An 18,600-nucleotide genomic window follows, 5' to 3' on the forward strand; every position below is an offset into this window, starting at 1 on the left:
AATGCCAAGGGTCACGTCTGGAAGAAGCCTGGCACCATCTCTACAGTGAGGCATGGTGTTGGCAGCATCATGCTGTGGGGATGTTTTTCAGCGGCAGGGACTGGGAGCCTAGTCAGGAAAACCTGCTCCAGATTGCTCACGAAAGTTCACCTTCCAACAGGACAATGACCCTAAGCGCACAGCCAAGACAACACAGGAGTGGATTCGGGACAAGTCTCTGAATGACCTTGAGTGGCCCAGCCGGAACCCGGACTTGAACCCGATCGAAGATCTCTGGAGAGACCTGAAAAAAACTGTGCAGCGAAGCTCCCCATCCAACCTGACAGAGCTTGAGAGGATCTGCAGAGAAGAATATGAGAAACTCGCCAAATACAGGTGTGCCAAGCTTGAAGAGTCATACCCAAGAAGACTCAAGGCTGTAATCGCTGCCAAAGGTGCTTCAACAAAGTACTGAGTAAGGGGTCAATACTTATGTAAATGTTTTGTATGCATTTTGTATAAAAATCTGTTTTGCTTAGTCATTATGGGGTATTGTGTGTCGATTGATAAGGGGAAAAATATATTTAATCAATTTTATAATAAGGTTGTAATGTAACAAAATGTGGAAAAGTCAAGGGGTCTGAATACTTTCCAAATGCACTGTACATAGGGAATAGTGTGCTATTTGGGTGCTATATCTCTGTGTTCATAGGCTCTAAGACGGACAAGAACATGGGTGATGCCACCAGATTTCTGTTCACAGCTTAAACCATTATTTCAACTCATCGCAATATTCATACAATATGTAAAGTTAACTCTTTAAAAGCTTACATGATTGTTTTGTTGTGGCAATTTTTTACGTTTTTCATTGCATCGAGGGGGATGAAAAAGAATACTCTTGTATCTTTAACAAAACAACACTTACTCACACCAAGCATTTTCAGCTTCTCATGCTGAAACTGTCACTTTTGCTGAGAACTATAACACCAATGTTTTTTTATTTTTACCTACACTCCATTTTGCATGATAAAAACACTCTCCTAACAGAAAGGTCCAAGAGGAAAATTTCCCAAATACACAGGTTTTACCATTTGAACCGTTTCCAATAAAGAGTACAACAGCTAAAACATTACATGCGGACAGGATTGTCTAAATTAATGCAAACTGGATGTCACGCCCTTGGTTCTCTATGGTGTAGTAGGTCAGGGCGTGACTAGGGGGTGATCTAATATGTCTATTTCTATGGTGGTGCTAATATGGTTCCCAATTAGAGGCAGCTGTTTATCGTTGCCTCTGATTGGGGATCATATTTAGGTAGCTATTTCCCCACCTGTGTTTTGTGGGATATTGATTGATTGTTAGTGTGTTTGGGCACTACGTCCTCACGGTCTTTGTAAGGTTTGTTATTTTGTTTTGTTAGTTTCACTTAAATAAATATGTGGAACTATACTCATGCTGCACCTTGGTCCGATCATTTTCAAGAACGTGACACTGGAGTTTAATGCATTTTTCTGTCGTGTTATTTAGTGTAGAATTGCGTGTTGTGGAGTATAAGTGTTCAAATGAAGAGGGTTATTGCTCTGACTGTGTCCTGATATTTAATATGGCTTCCACTTAGGCTTAGGGTCCATTTGTTTGGATGAGTATCAAAATTGTGTATTGAAATGAGGGTAATGGGTGAACATATAAGGGCCACAATGACAACACAAGTAACAAGTTGTTTCTATTGGTGTGAGATCATTACAACCAGTTGGGCATTGATTCAACACTCTCTAGGTATTGTCCACAACACTTTCTAGCACTTTCTATCCCATTGGTTCATGGTCACTGAGAGACAACCAACACCTATCAATGAGATGGGTTCTTGGTCTCAGGTCCTCCATGTTGCTGTTTTTTTCAACGGTTTGCCTCAATTCTTAGTAGTCTCCTGATGAGTTGGTGAAATGTCATACACAACATTTTGGGTATAATAGAATGATGGCCATGACTGCGGACCCAACTTTTATCAGACTAATCTTCATAATTATGCTGCAATATCGTAGCCTGAGTTGCTGAGTACAACAAGAGTACCACACGATTTGATAGACAGTGGATAAACTGATAGACACTGTCCACACAGATCATATCACTTTACTGAATAATGGTGAATTTTAGAGTCTGGTCCTCTCCAAAGTTTGCTATATTCTGGCTTTTGACGTGCGTGTTAAGAACATTTTCTAATATTGTTACCTCAGAAATAAACATTTTATCTCACTTTCTGTATAGGTTACTGAAGGTTATTTGGAACACAATTCATTAGGGTACTTGGTTACTGGAGTGACAAGTGTATTGTTCAAGTAAAAACGTTTTTTTTTGGCTCAATTTCAATAAATAGCTTTGAACCACTTTAACACATTGTTAAACTGTACAGCTGTGTACATGCAACATACATAATATACCTTATGGGTGGTTAGGCTGCAATATACCAGAGCGGAGTTATAATGCAGAATCTGATGCAAAACTGGTTTACTTGAGGCTAGACCACCTCTTTCTTGTGCATTGAGGGCATAGAAAAACCTTTCTGATCTAAATCAATATGGATATGTAAGATTTACCCTTGATCTACTATTGATTGCTATATGGACAATCATTTTTACTGTATATAATGGGATAAATGAAAGTTAGTCAAAGTAGCAATTATTTTTACATTTACAACTCCAACAAATGCCTTTCATACAATCCATTCATAAGCAATTAACAACACCATCATACATACGTAAGTACATCACTCTATGGCTGTCTTAATATAGATAACGCATGTGTTTATGGATTCCAGTGTGCTGTTTAAGTAGGCTTTATGCATTGCAGAATAATGGGTTATGTAGTCTTTATAAACCACCCTCGTAGACCTTTTCCTGCTCATTTAGTATTTCTATAGATGAGCTGAATCACTGACAGTTTTTTTTCTCCAACTGCAGCAATATTATGCTGTCAGCATTCCGAGTAAATAAATAAATACATCACACAACCTCATCCCTTCCGTACGTACATGGCCAAAAACATCAAATAAAACAGATGGTTAAATTTGAGAATATTTCTAGCTAACTCATTTCAAAATAGATTCTCAGGGAATGTCCAATGGAAACCAAGATGGAGAAGGAAGTGGAGTGGAATGCTGCTGAGAAGAAGTTGAGGAAAGTGAGGGCGACTAGAGGTAGTCATTTATGCTTCAGTCCTAATGAAAGAAAGCTATTTATAGGCGTTTGTTCTATGCTGCGTTCTTGAGTAGAACCAGTGTCCACGCTCCAGCCAAACCCACAAAAAGTGCAAACGGGGGGGTGCTTGTGAAACCAACTTTGTCCTGTGAAGTTCACTGTGTTTTCAACAGTTATTGATGTTTCCATGAGAATCCCACTCTCCTTTTCAGTTTCATATGATGAAATTTGATGATAGATGACAGGTTAATATATTCTCGCAAGAACAACTCCCAGCTTATTGCAGGAGTGATAAATTGTGTGCCATTTTCTGGTTCTGATATGAGAAGACTGTCTTTCACCGTAAGAAATGCAGTTTTTTGTTTACTTTTGTTTGCTTGCTCTTTCTTAGATGACTCCTCTGTACACCTAAGAGAGAGAGAAAGAAGTGGATGTATAGTAAATTAGTGTTAATCTTTACATACAGCGAGCTAAGAATAATTATCCTGGTTCCATACTCTTTGTTGTCAAGCCATAAATGTCAGGAGTTGGCTAAGATGGCTTTCCAACTCTGAGGTCACATATTGATATGAAAAATCTCACCAATTTCCAAGGATTGAACAATTACACTGTCTCAATGATGTTCAATCTGTTCCTGTAGCGGACAAAAAATGTACCATAAATCTATTGAGATATGTAGATACAAATTCACCTCACCACAAAACTACAAAATGATTTTGGCACACACAAACCTGTCAGATATTAAGATTAGTGAATTGATAGATTAAACAGATGAGTGAATGTCTTTACTTTTCAGAAATGTCGTCTAGTGGAGGTGCCAAACTCTCTTCTGTTCCTGTAAAGAGGCCTCCTTCCACTGATTTCAGTTCATCTGATTGATGTTGGTTGCTCCTTGATTTCACCTGTTAGATAAGAGTAACACTTTGTTAAAGGCCCAGTGCATTCAAAAACGTTATTTTTCTGTGTTGTATATGTTTTTCCACACTGAAGTTGGAATAATACTGTGCAATTGTGAAAATTATGATAGTTGTTTGAAAAGACCACCTGAAATGTCTACTTGTTATGGTGGGATGTAGTTTTGGCCTGCCTGGTGACATCGCCATGATGTAAATTAGTTAATAAATTGATAAGAGATCCAATCCTCTCTGCCAACAACAGATAGTTTTCAGTTTTCCCCTCCCCACTCAGACCACTCCCAGACAGTCCTAGCTAAATTCTTGCTTGAGAAATTACTCTTTGCTAAAAATCAATTTTTGTTCTGTCATGGACGAATCAGAATTAGTTGGGTAACATAGATAATTAAGATGTTTTATTAGTATAATATGCTTATTTGAGGTACTTGTCATTAGAAAGTGTCCATTGGACTCTGGTGTCTTTTCAGTTGCACGTCTACCTTAGCTGGGGCTCAGACACTTGGGGCCCAGAGAGGGGAGAGGTCAGACTTGTCATCATGGGAATGTGTCTTTACCTATTTCTTAAACCATGTGAAGGGATGGCGTGATGAATGGGGAACCAATGACTTGTCTCCACAATGTCTGTGAGCAAGTCACACCCTCCTTTTCTTTATTGTGGGGAGGATTATGGCAGTAAATGGACCCTTGTATGTCCTCTCTTAGATCTCACACTTATCCTGTGATAATATATGGCCTAGAGGCTCACTCCCTCCAGTGAGCCTGTCCAGGAGTGGGGTCAAGAGGGGGTTTGCTTGAGATGGGAGTATCTAGAGTTGACAATTGATATATGCCATTGGATGAAATAGTTCTGTTCAATACCGTACCAGGGAGGGACAGTTCTAAGGAGACCAGATACTGGGCTATACCATTAATCCTGTTGACATAGCAGTTACTGTCTGATGTGTTTTATGGATATCTGTCATACAAAACGTAACCTTTGTGAACTGTTACTAAGTATCTGTGGTTTGTCAATGTACATTGAAGGGGCTGTATCGTTGCTATAAAAGATCCCTGTAGCCATTCTGCAATCACCTCATTAAATGATTCATTTGAGAGAATGCATTATTGGGGGTCAAGAACTTTTGCAAAAGTATCTTAAGTATTGAAGATGTAGTTTTAACTCGGACCGGTGTGTTTGTAAATCCTCATTTGGTAATGCGGAAATTAGCCACTACAGTTCCTTTTTTGCAATTTTAATTTAAAACAATCACAGTAACGTACTTAATTGTTACCCAGAAATGATTTCATATTTAAAAAAGTCTGCGTTGGACCTTAAAACACCAAGGAAACCCATGTTAACCCACAAACAAAGTAAAATTCCCTAACAAAAATTCAAAAGAGAAGTCAAAGTAGCAGTTACTGGGAAAGAAACACCCAGACAGTCACAGACAAAATAACCATCAAAGACCAAAAAATGTACTTGCAATCAAAGAAATTGACAATTGCTAACAGTCAGGTTTTAAGTTGCAGGTCCTTAGGGTCAAAGAACAGCTCACCTTCCACACAAAGAGAAACACGATGGCTGCAATTGGAATTACAAGTAGTGACAGGAGGCTTCTCTCCACTACTTCTGGCAGGAACCTCAGAGACTCTTTCCCTGTAGGGACAGAAATGTTTCTAGTCTGTAAGATTCTCGAAAAGGTGCAAGCAAAGAAATCATACAAAATCGAACCATTCAAACAATTGTAATATTTTGTTTGTATTATTTCACCTTTATTTAACCAGGTAGGCCAGTTGAGAACAAGTTCTCATTTACAACTGCGACCTGACCAAGATAAAGTAAAGCAGTGCGACAAAAACAACAACAGAGTTACACATGGGATAAACAAACGTACAGTCAATAACACAATAGAAAAATCTGTATACAGTGTGTGCAAATGAAGTAAGGAGGTAAGGCAATAAATAGGCCATAGTGGCGAAGTAATTACAATTTAGCAATTAACACTGGAGTGATAGATGTGCAGATGAGGATGTGTAAGTAGAAATACTGGTGTGCAAAAGAGCAGAAAAACAAAAACAAATATGGGGATAAGGTAGGTAGTAGGATGGGCTATTTACAGCTGCAGCAATCGGTAAGCTGCTCTGACAGCTGACACTTAAAGTTAGTGAGGGAGATATAAGTCTCCAACTTCAGTGATTTCGGCAATTTGTTCCAGTCATTGGCAGCAGAAAACTGGAAGGAAAGGCGGCCAAAGGGGGTGTTGGCTTTGGGGATGACAAGTGAAATATACCTGCTGGAGCGCGTGCTACAGGTGGGTGTTGCTATGGTGACCAGTGAGCTGAGATAAGGCAGGGCTTTACCTAGCAAAACTTATAGATGACCTGGAGCGCGTGGGTTTGGTGACGACTATGTAGCGAGGGCCAGACAACGAGAGCATACAGGTCACAGTGGTGGGTAGTATATGGGTCTTTGGTGACAAAATGGATGGCACTGTGATAGACTGCATCCAATTTGCTGAGTAGAGTGTTGGAGGCTATTTTGTAAATGACATCGCCAAAATCAAGGATCGGTAGGATGGTCAGTTTTGAGGGTATGTTTGGCAGTATGAGTGAAGGAGGCTTTGTTGTGAAATAGGAAGCTGATTCTAGATTTAATTTTGTATTGGAGATGCTTAATATGATTCTGGAAGGAGAGTTTACAGTCTAGCCAGACACCTAGGTATTTATAGTTGTCCACATATTCTAAGCCAGAACTGTCCAGAGTAGTGATGCTAGTTGGGCGGGTGGGTGCGGGCAGCGATCGGTTGAAGAGCATGCATTTAGTTTTACTAGCGTTTAAGAGCAGTTGGAGGCCACGGAAGGAGTGTTGTATGGTATTGAAGCTTGTTTGGAGGTTTGTTAACACAGTGTCCAAAGAAGGGCCAGATGTATACAGAATGGTGTTGTCTGCGTAGAGGGGGGATCAAAGAAGAAAAGAGTCAGCTCGAGAATTGAACCCTGTGGCACCCCCTTAGAGACTGCCAGAGGTCCGGACAACAGGCCCTTCGAATTGACACACTGAACTCTATCTGAGAAGTAGTTAGTTAACCAGGTGAGGCAGTCATTAGAGAAACCAAAGCTGTTGAGTCTGCCGATAAGAATACGCTGGTTGACAGAGTAGAAAGCCTTGGCCAGGTCGACGAAGACGGCTGCACTGTACTGTCTTTTATCGATGGCAGTTACGATATCGTTTAGGACCTTGAGCGTGGCTGAGGTGCACCCGCGACCAGCTCGGAAACCAGATTGCATAGTGGACAAGGTACGGTGGGATTGGAAATGGTTGGTGATCTGTTTGTTAACTTGGCTTTCGAAGACATTAGATGGATATAGGTCTGTAACAGTTTGGGTCTAGAGTGTCTCCCCCTTTGAAGAGGGGGATGACCGCGGCCACTTTCCAATCTTTAGGAATCTCAGACGATACGAAAGAGAGGTTGAACAGACTAGTAATAGGGGTTGCAACAATGGTGGAGGGTAATTCTAGGAAGCGAGGGTCCAGATTGTCTAGCCCAGCTAATTTGTAGGGATCCAGATTTTGCAGCTCTTTCAGAACATCCGCTGTTGGGATTTGGGTGAAGGAGAAGCGTGCAGGCTTGGGCCAGTTGCTGCGGGGGGTGCAGAGCTGTTGGCTGAGGTTGGGGTAGCCAGGTGGAAAGCATGGCCAGCCGTAGAGATATTATTTCTGAAATTCTCGATTATCGTGGATTTATCAGTGGTGACAGTGTTTCCTAGCCACAGTGCAGTGGACAGCTGGGAGGAGATGCTCTTATTCTCCATGGACTGTACAGTGTCCCAACACCTTTTGGAATTAGTGCTGCAGGATGCAAATTTCTGTTTGAAAAAGCTAGCCTTTGCTTTCCTATCTGACTGTGTGTATTGGTTCCTGACTTCCCTGAAAAGTTGCATATCACGGGGACTATTCGATGCTAGTGCAGTACGCCACAGGATGTTTTTGTGCTGGTCAAGGGCAGTCAAGTCTGGAGTGAACCAAGGGCTATATCTGTTCTTAGATCTCCATTTTTTGAAAGGGGCATGCTTATTTAAGACCGTGAGGAAAGCACTTTTAAAGAACAACCAGGCATTCTGTACTGACGGGATGAGGTCACTATCCTTCCAGGATACCTGGGCCAGGTCGATTAAAAAGGCCTGCTTGCAGAAGTATTTTAGGGAGTGTTTGGCAGTGATGATGGGGTGGTCGTTTGACCGCGGACCCATAACAGACGCAGGCAATGAGGCAGTGATAGCTGAGGTCTATTTAGAGTGTAAATTGGTCAGGATGATATCTATGAGGATGCCCATGTTTACGGATTTCGGGTTGTACCTGGTAGGTTCCTTGATAATTTGTGTGAGATTGAGGGCATCTATCTTAGATTGTAACCTCCTCAAATTCTTACTGACTAGAGTGCTCTACCTGTGCAGAGCACATGTCCTTTTGCATTTCCTGTCTCAAAAGTGCCCTTTTTATATATTATAATATATTATTATAATATATATATATATATAATATAATATGATTATAATTTGTCATTGTTGTTCGAAACCCACTGCCCGCAAGTCGTCGCCACCCTCCATCCCATCCGTTGGTTGCGCCTGATTGGTTGCGCCTGATTGATGTAAATCAATGATAGCCCACCCTCCTTTCCCGATGTCAATCATTTTCTTATGAGGCACAGTAACTAGTGAAGCTGTGTTCGAAATACTCATACTAACCGCACTAACAATATTATTTGTGATGTAAATTGAGTATGTAGTCATGCTGGAAACCCTATACCCACTCCAATAGATCCACAGATGACGCAATCACACTCCACACTGCCCTCCATCGAGTTCCTGCACGACTCCAGGGCGAGGAAGCGTGCAGAAAGATCTTCGTCGACCCCTTCCACTCTGGTCACACACTATTCCAAAGAGTCAACTCTGGCAAACTGTTCAAGTAAATCACGAACAAAACCTTGCATCACCTGAACAGCTTCTTCCCCCACACCTTGGCCCTTACCGTGGCCACCTGGTACACAATGATCTTCTCACTCATGGACTTTCCACTCTGCAATTTAATCCACGGACTATCCACCCTGTACTTTTATCCTACAACTGCACATTTCACTTTCTTCTGCGCTCTGCCACCGGTTACATATATATTTCCCCCATTGCACATCATCCTGTAATTTTTTTTAATTCATACATCTCTACATGCATCCGTTATAATGTTGTTTATAGTGTTTAGTGTATTCTGTAGTTTTTAGCTTCAGTTTTATAGTGTACATACTGTATGTGGATTGTGTAAGTTCTGTGTCTATATACACTGCTGGTCAAAAGTTTTAGAACACCTACTCATTCAAGGGTTCTTCTTTATTTTTACCATTTTCTACATTGTAGAATAATAGTGAAGACATCAAAACTATGAAATAACACACGGAATCATGTAGTAACCAAAAAAGTGTTAAACAAATCAAAATACATTTTATATTTGAGATTCTTCAAATAGCCACCTTTTGCCTTGATGACAGCTTTGCACTCTTGGCATTCTCTCAACCAGCTTCACCTGGAATGCTTTCAAACATTCTTGAAGGAGTTCCCACATATGCTGAGCACTTGTTGGCTGCTTTTCCTTCACTTTGTGGTCCGACTCATCCCAATCCATCTCAATTTGGTTGAGGTCTGGGGATTGTTGAGGCCAGGTCATCTAATGCAGCACTCCATCACTCTCCTTCTTGGTAAAATAGCCCTTACACAGCCTGGAGGTGTGTTGGGTCATTGTCCTGTACACATACTGAGATCATCTGTTCATCCACACCGCGTCTCACGAAGACACGGCGGTTGGAACCAAAAATCTCCAATTTGGACTCATCACAGGACAAATTTCCACTGATGTAATGTCCATTGCTCATGTTTCTTGGCCCAAGCAAGTCTCTTCTTATTATTTGTGTCCTTTGGTAGTGGTTTCTTTGCAGCAATTCGACCAAGAAGGCCTGATTCACAGTCTCCCCTGAACAGTTGATGTTGAGATGTGTCTGTTACTTGAACTCTGTGAAGCATTTATTTGGGCTGCATTTCCTGCGGCTGGTAACTCTAATGAACTTATTCTCTGCAGCAGTGGTAACTCTGGGTCTTCCATTCCCGTGGCTGTCCTCATGAGACACAGTTTCATAATAGGGCTTGATGGTTTTTGCGACTGCACTTAATTTTTCAAATGTAACCTTTCTTTAACTAGGCAAGTCAGTTAAGAGCAAATTCTTATTTATAATGACGGCCTACACAGGCCAAACCCGGATGACACTGGGCCAATTGTGCGCTGCCCTAATCTTCCTCTGGTTCTGTGACTCAGCTGAAGGGGCGGCAGATAGCCTAGTGGTTAGAGCGTTGGGCCAGTAAATGAAAGGTTGCTGGATCGAATCCCTGAGCTGACAGGGTACAAATCTGTCGTTCTGCCTCTAAACAAGGCAGTTAGCCCACTGTTCTCCGGTAGGCCATCATTGTAAATAAAAATGTGTTCTTAATTGACTTGCCTAGTTAAATAAATAAAAATATTAGCACTAATGTCACAATGGACCTTCCAAGCACTTGGTACGTTTCATGTTTTGTCATGTGAAGAAGAGATCTAACGCAAAAAAAATATTCACAAGAGGAATCATTTAACCCTCCTGTTGTGTTCTTTTCATGTTAATTAATTCTGTTCCCAGTCCAAAATGACCGCCCCATTATAGCTGATTATAAATCCATAATAATACATATATTATCACCTAATGTTGTGTTAGATCTTTTTTATCAACTTAAATTCTTGTGAACATTACACATTTTGAACTTCTATTTATGACCTGTAGGCCTCAATGACCTGAGCTCATAAAACTCATTTATGAGTTAAAAAAAGCAGAATGTATGGATTATTTTGACAATAACAAATACTCAGATGAAACATATTGTGCTATTTATCACAGACTAGTTTGTGTCAAAGTTTAACAAGGACTCTCTCCTCACCAGTGTCATGATCAAAGATATTATCAAGAGCCTCACATACAGTATATCGTTTGGTCATTGTGCTGCCACAGAATGAATTGTGAGCAAGGCCTCAAAAAAAATGTATATACCATTTTTCAGAGAGAGAACTTGTAAATCGGTCAAATCGACAGGAACACAGCAGGAGGGTTAATGGAGAGGTACTGGTGCCCATCCACCAAAGAAGACAAATAGTCGTTTTTAATTCCGGTATATGATAACCACCACATTATATTTTAGAAGACTTAACAAGATCGAAACTGAGAGCTGACTCCTATGACCGTATCAGCATTGACCACTATCTGAATATTAGCGAATGCAACAATGATGTAAGATAATATTTACACTTAAACAAAAACACTTCAACATTTACCTGATGTGGGGTATTTTGTTGCTATTGTAGTTGCTGGTGCCTTTGTTGTTGTTGGACAGGGAGGTGGATCGCATCCTTCTGGCGAATCTCTATTCGAACGGGCCGTTTTTAGAAAATCTTCAACAAACTGAAAATAGTGTCCTGTCTGCCATTTCTCGTCTCTGTAGTGGCACTCAAAATCAGACGTGATCACCTCCTAAGGATACAAAAGGGAAATAATAATCTCAACGATGTGAAATTCAAAACATAAACATGTTAGCTTTAACTTATTCCACCCAATGGCATTCTCATATAGCGATGCAGCAAATAGTTCAAAGAACACAACTGGACAGAGATGTTTGAGGCCAAAATTAAGACATATAGGACAAGGGGGACTTAATTATCCCTATTGGATTATGAGCAAAGTTAATGAGTAATATGTTTTAACAATTTATTACATCTGCATTATCAACATATTTCTTCACTCTCATGAGACTACAAGAGATCCCCAGGTCCCTTTGTGAATACCTGATCTACCTGACAGATGATCCAGTCCTCACAAGACATTATTGCTGACAACTGACAAGATGTGACCTGATGTGGTCACTGGGATATTTGTGCTAAGAACTTTTGTAAACCTGTTTATTAATTTATTCTAGTCGCTTGTATTTCTCTATTTCATGTCAATGGGCCAGAAAGAATAGCATGAATGTATGTGTTATTGGCCAGCTCCACTAGAAGCAGCTAGGTAGTCATCCCAGTCAAAGCCTCTATCCAACAAGTCCTTTGCCAATTCAGTCTTCAATGTTTTGAAGCAGTTGACACGTGCAACTAACGCATTGCACTATGGGTGGTATGCTTATTGCGATAATTGTAATTGGTAATGACATATTGGTATCATAAATATTATATGTATGGTAATGCACTTCAAAGGTGCATTTTTGAATAGCCTTAAACATGTGTCCTCATCAAAATAAACCTGTCATAGTAGCTATCGCAGTTACATTATTAGTATTAGAACCAAAGCTCCAAACGTACCAAGTTCTTCATGTGATATCGCGTCTCTTTCAGCATTTCGATCAATATGCTGATATTATATTTGTTGGACGAAATGTTTCCAAACTTGTCTGCTAATCCTCGTAAACTGAGTTCCAAGTGGAAAACATTTAGCGTGACCCAACACATTCCACCCTGAAAAAGTAAACAATAATCAGGACATAATAATCATGGCTACTGGACAGTTTTGACATTTAAAAATTATAGTCCACCCTCTAAAAAGGTGAGGCATCACAGTCATTCGATTATATTTTCTAAGAAATACAAACATTTGAAGTTATAATAATAGTGTAATAATGCTATTGCGAAGAAAACAAAATCTTACCACTTCTTTTGGAATGTATGTCACAGGAATCTTGTAATCTTTAGGTATATTTTGTTTCTGTTCAAAAACAGACAATATCAAAACATTTTACCAGAAATGTTTGTTACCAAACTACTGATTTACATTAATGCTAATTAGTGTTGCACAGTATATCAAAACATCTGTACTTTTTTGATACTAGAACATGAACAACTGTTGTGTCTGTCATCACTTTTCCCAAATGTGTCTCATGTCGTATACTGATTGAGAGGATCAAGTCTGCCTATCAGTGCAGCCGAAGTCCCCTTAGCACGAGCGCACAGTTCATGCAACATGTTGGCTCCCCACTCATGCTGCACCGAAGTTAACACACTTGAATAATGCAACAAGGCATGTTGAAATGTTGATATTGTTAATTATTTATTGTAAAACAATGTTCATACAGGCTAGAAAACTTTACAATACAAGATGATACCGGTAGCTTCCAGCTTTGTAGGCTAACTTTCCTTGCTAGCTTACAGATGACGCTGACATCAATTCAATATCCTAGTACATGGTTTGTGATGCAAAATATGATGATTTCAAAGCTAATTGTCTCCAAAAACGTCATTAATTCACTTAATCATCTCCATCCAAAGATACTTTCCCCCTTCATCTGTCACGTCTCTTCCTCACCGAACTAAACTGACCGTGTGGGCGTATGACTCATCATGAATGACGTCATTACTGGGTTTAAAGAGACAGCGGGCACTTTATAAAAGAAGAGATTGCTACTTCTATGAACATTTTGTTGATCAGTACAATAAAATAAGTCCCAAATGGAAGGGAAACAGATTGTCTTATCTGTAGCCATATGAAAGCAGCGAAAACAAGCTCAAAACTCAATGCATGTACACACTCCTATTGAATATGCATTCACCTGTATTGTGGATAGACCGCCTAGTACATCTTGATTTCCCAGTTTATCAATAGAGATTTACTATTCAAATAAATGATTGGTAAAAACAAAGCCAAATGAATTGTATGATTTTATAATTGATTCATTAATGCAAACATAGCTGTCCCTGAAACATGTCGACATCAAATTTCAAATGTAATGATATTGAATTCAAAAGATTTCCAACTATTGAAGAGAGCAGTAGTGGAGTTTATCTGTCTGGATCAAGTGCCATTCTGTGACTTTGGCTAATACGCCTGTTTTGCTGTGGTATCGTTTTGGTATTGAGTATCATGATGGTATCGAGTATCGCGATATTAAACCTGGTATCAGTATCGAAGTAAAAATTCCGGTATCGTGACAATGCTAATGCAGGAAGTCCTACTGCATTACAATACTCATTCGGATAATAAGTGGTATTAGGAAACAATGACTGAATCTAAATGGATCAATGTATCAAAGTATAAAGTTTACAAATGAATTGTGTGCAACTGGCATTGCAACAATGTTACGACTAAGCCAAAAGGTTGATTTCGAAAGGATCCCTGGTTGAGAATAAGACTACATGCTGCCAGTAACTGGATCGAGACAGCTAAATACAATAAGAGCATTAGCCGAAGAGCTTTCATTTGCAGTTTTGGTGGCTTGAAGAAGTAAGTACGTCAGAGGACCTTACCAATAGTGAAATGCTTGTGATGTCATCTGTTACAGCATCTCCAAATTCACTTGAGTGAACTCCAAATGTGGTGCACAGCAATAAATGGACACAGATGCGTATCCAAATCTGAAAACCAAGAAAGACAAACACACAGCATCATGAGAAATGTCTACAGATAAATATTCTATTAGCGTAACTAGCTGTTGCCTACAATTGAAGAGTTTCTTTTCAGAAATGTTGGTATATTAACTTTTATTGTTTTAAAGACATTCTTAAATAGATTGGTGTGCTTTTTCACTATCTAATTATGGCATGAGGTTGTTCAATGACAGACGTACTGTATTTTTAAAAAATCTGTCACTTGATGGTTTCATTTCAGAGAGACAATCGTATTTTTTGGGGCAAAATGCTACTTTTCCACCTCACTCTCTGATAATTGTTTTATAAAGAACAGTACAAAGGATACATTTGTGACAAATATTATACTTTTTTATAATTCAATACAGTAATACGAGATTTGTATGTAAAACATTTTACATTTGAGTAATTTAGCAGATGTTCTTATCCAGAGCAACTTACAGTAAGTGCATTCATCTTTAGATAATTGGGTAAGACAACCACATATCACAGTAAAATATACAGGATACCAACATTTAATTCCAGCTAAACAATGAATATATAGCGTTTTGCAAAAAAACACATTCTCATACACATCTACAATCTATGAATAAAATATCTGATAAACAAGAATTTCGATAGAAAAAAAACATTAAAAAATGTGGATATAGCATTTTGGAAATAAATAATTTAATTAGACATAATCCACTAAAGTTAACCCTTGGCCGATCTTAGTTGATCAAAGGTAGCAACCTGACACTTAAAAAACATGCCAGGCATGAGAAGAGAAGAGCACATATCCACGCAACTTTATTTTCACCATAGTGATGATAATGTTCCCTTAGAAGTCTGTCTTCAAACACTAGGCTCTGTAAAATAGACGGTGACAGACCATTAACGCTCTAGTCCTTTCTAGACACAGCTTGCCATTATGTGGCTGTCTTCAGCTAATTGGCCCACTTCAATCTTCTGAATTGCAGCCTTGGTATCCAGACCAGGCCTTTCACTGTCTAATGACTAATGCCTGTAGTGTTTCAGGGAGGCCTGTGTGACAGTGCCTACACCTTGCCCCTGGGGCATTCCCTCGCCCCTGTCACCACTTCCACCCTTTTCCCCATGACAGTCTGAGCATGTTATGGGCAATTCCACAGTAACGGAATTACACTTTGACCCAGTATTTTCACTTTTAAATGTATGCCAAAAAAAAACATTGATTTTAAAATTTAACAAACCATAAAACTCTGAACAAGGACTACTTTTAACAATCTCCACTGAAAAATTTACAAAAAACTAATTTAGTGATATAAAGTTGCAGATGCAAACTTTGGTAATGGAATTATGGTCAAATTTCCCTCAGGTGATTATCTGTTAAATATCTGCTCCGAATTAAGATTCAACGATGTCTGCAGAAAGAATGGGGTGTCAGCTGTGACCTTGAGTTTGAAATAATCTCGGTAACACTTCATTAAGGGGTCCTTATTACAGTGCAGTTACATGTGTAAATACACTGTAACAAGTATTGTAATGAAGTTTAATACTTCAGAGTTACACTGTAATAACTGTAACTGGTGGTAATTGCAGTCTGTAATTACAGGGGTGTAACAACGAATGCTTGTTAAATGTAAAAGTTTCCAATACCATCCCAACGCACCATATTTCAGCCTGCACAAACCACGTTATAAGTGTTAGCCAATTGAAAACCGACCACCTCATTGAGACAACTCTGCAATAAAGGTCTGGAAAAAATGGGTTCAAATGGTTGACATAAAAAAATACGTTAAATCATTTAATGTTCATTTGAAAATGGGTCAGTTATTTTAACCATCGATTACATTTTTTTAGATACATTAATAAACAGTTATGGTCAAATTGTGAGAGAGTCATTCGTGCTTGCCAAATTGTAACCCTATGAAGCTTGGTTGAATAATGGTTTATAAATGCACTTAAAAATGTCATTAGACAAACTGTCGATCATGTAACCTTGAAAGGGTTTTCACTGTTGGAACATTCTCACTTTTGGATGGGATACATTGGTGCAATTATTGATTTATCCAAGGAATCATGTCAAGGTCTGCCCATCTGTGCAACATGTTCGAAATAACGGCGACACTGACTTCATGTAACAGTGTGTAAAGAACGAGATCGAGAAGGTCATTGTGCAAATTCCAGAAATGAAAGATTGCTTAAAAAAAACAAACAAGGTGTTGTATTTCAAAAATGTCAACACATGAGACAGAAAGTACATTTTTCATGCAATTTGTTTAGCTTTTTTGGATACATGAATTCTTCCTTGATGATTTAGCATAGGTAGTAAGCTAGCGTTTGCTAGTTAACTGCAGCTAGATAGCTAGCAAATGTTAGCTAGTTTTTGTTGGGCCTACCAACTAGGCTAGCTAGTTAGTTAAAGAATAGACTTTCCATGCAATCTGTTGTTTTTTTGGATAAGCTAGCATGCTAGCTAGCTAGTTTTCTAACCTTGGCTTGCTAGCTAGCTACCTAAAGTTGGCAAATATGCTATGGTTGCTAGTCACTAGCTAACGTTAGCTGGGCTCTTCCCAAGGGTATCTGTTAGCTAGTTACTTGTGTCAACACAAACACTATTGTTGCTAGCTGGATAACGTGAGAACTAGCTAAGATGCTAGTTAGGCCTGGCTAGCTATATGCATAAACTACAGAAATCATGATGATGATAACTAGGGGTAATGAATAGTGTCTATACTAAATTGTCATACATTCTACATCTTCTCTACCACAGATTCCCACAAGGTCTCAGACTCCAGGATGGGAAAATGCTAACAAGAAAGAAACAGATGAGGTCAGAGACAGAATTGTCCATTGTTACTTGTAATGTTAAAAAGGGAAGAAAAAGACAATCCCATATTTCTAAATTAGCTAGCTATCTAGGCTACTCAGCATAATTTAGGCTAAAGATTTGAGTCACCACTAGAATAGTTGTTTTTATGTTATCCTGTTGGGGCTCGGGGGCAGTATTGAGACATTTTGAAAAAAATATGTGCCCATTTTTAACTGCCTCCTACACCAACTCAGAAGCTAGGATATGCATATTCGGATAGAAAACACTCTGAATTTTCTAAAACAGTTTGAATGGTGTCTGTAAGTATAACAAAACTCATATTGCAGGCAAAAACCTGTGAAAAATAGATCCAAAAAAATGTGAATTTTGTGACTGTACTATTTAGTGTCATTGTTTTATAGATACCATAGTGAGAAAGGATTCATTTCGCAACACCTACGGCTTCCACTAGATGTCAACGATCTTTATAAAGTTGTTTGAAGCGTCTATGATAAACAGAGAGCAAATTAGAATCCAAGGAAGTTGACATGTCCTCACTTCATTTTTTTGCGCCTGCGCATAAATCTGAGAAACGTGAGTTTGTCATCATTTTTTATCTAGACATAGGATAGGTTGTGTGAAAATATTACTGATGTTTAACGTTAAAAATGGACCAAAAGATTAATGCTAAACAACATTTGACATGTTTGAACGAACATAAATAGATTATTTACTAGGTTTTTTTTACCTTTTCGGCGTGATTTTACCAGCCCCACACCACGTTTTATGGGAGCATAATGAACGCTAAGTACTTGGTGTTATTTGGACATAAATTATGAACTTTGTCAAAAGAAACCACATTTGTTCCGGACCTGGAATGCCTTCCGGACCTGGGATCCTGCCTTCTGATGGAGATAATCAAAGGTAAGGGGGTATTTACAATGTTATTATCGATTTTAGATGATGCTAACTGTATAGCATAGCCTGTTGTTCTTAGCATAGCACCCCGTTTATTGCAAAATGTGATTTCCCAGTAAAGTTATTTTGAGATCTGGCCATTCGGTAGCAATTACGAGATGATAATATATTATTCTTTGAATGACAATATTATAATTTACCAATGTTGTCGAATAGTAATTTTGTTATGTTCACCGGAAGCATTTCAGAGAAGAAAAAAATCTGAATTTCACGCTACTGTAAAATGCTGTTTTTGGATATAAATATGAACTTGATGGAACAAAAAATGCATGTATTGTATAACATAATGTCCTAGGAGTGTCATCTGAT

At 38.9% G+C, this 18,600-nt stretch overlaps 1 protein-coding gene across 1 annotated transcript in view; it reads right to left on the bottom strand.

The window, feature by feature from the left end:
• Nucleotides 1-718: 718 nt before the first annotated feature.
• LOC106573113 (kit ligand) overlaps nt 719-18,600 on the bottom strand; it is a 54,513-nt gene continuing 36,631 nt past the window's right edge. The window contains exons 2-9 of the mRNA XM_014147823.2: nt 14,421-14,528; nt 12,829-12,885; nt 12,486-12,638; nt 11,469-11,664; nt 5,623-5,723; nt 3,963-4,075; nt 3,756-3,807; nt 719-3,581 (exon numbers count right to left, since the gene is read on the bottom strand). Coding sequence (XP_014003298.1) covers nt 3,777-3,807; nt 3,963-4,075; nt 5,623-5,723; nt 11,469-11,664; nt 12,486-12,638; nt 12,829-12,885; nt 14,421-14,528 — 759 coding nt within the window. The 3' untranslated portion in view covers nt 719-3,581; nt 3,756-3,776. The remainder of the gene's footprint in view (nt 3,582-3,755; nt 3,808-3,962; nt 4,076-5,622; nt 5,724-11,468; nt 11,665-12,485; nt 12,639-12,828; nt 12,886-14,420; nt 14,529-18,600) is intronic.

Source organism: Salmo salar, chromosome ssa16, assembly GCF_905237065.1.
Source record: "Salmo salar chromosome ssa16, Ssal_v3.1, whole genome shotgun sequence".
Classification (NCBI taxonomy): Eukaryota; Metazoa; Chordata; class Actinopteri; order Salmoniformes; family Salmonidae; genus Salmo; species Salmo salar.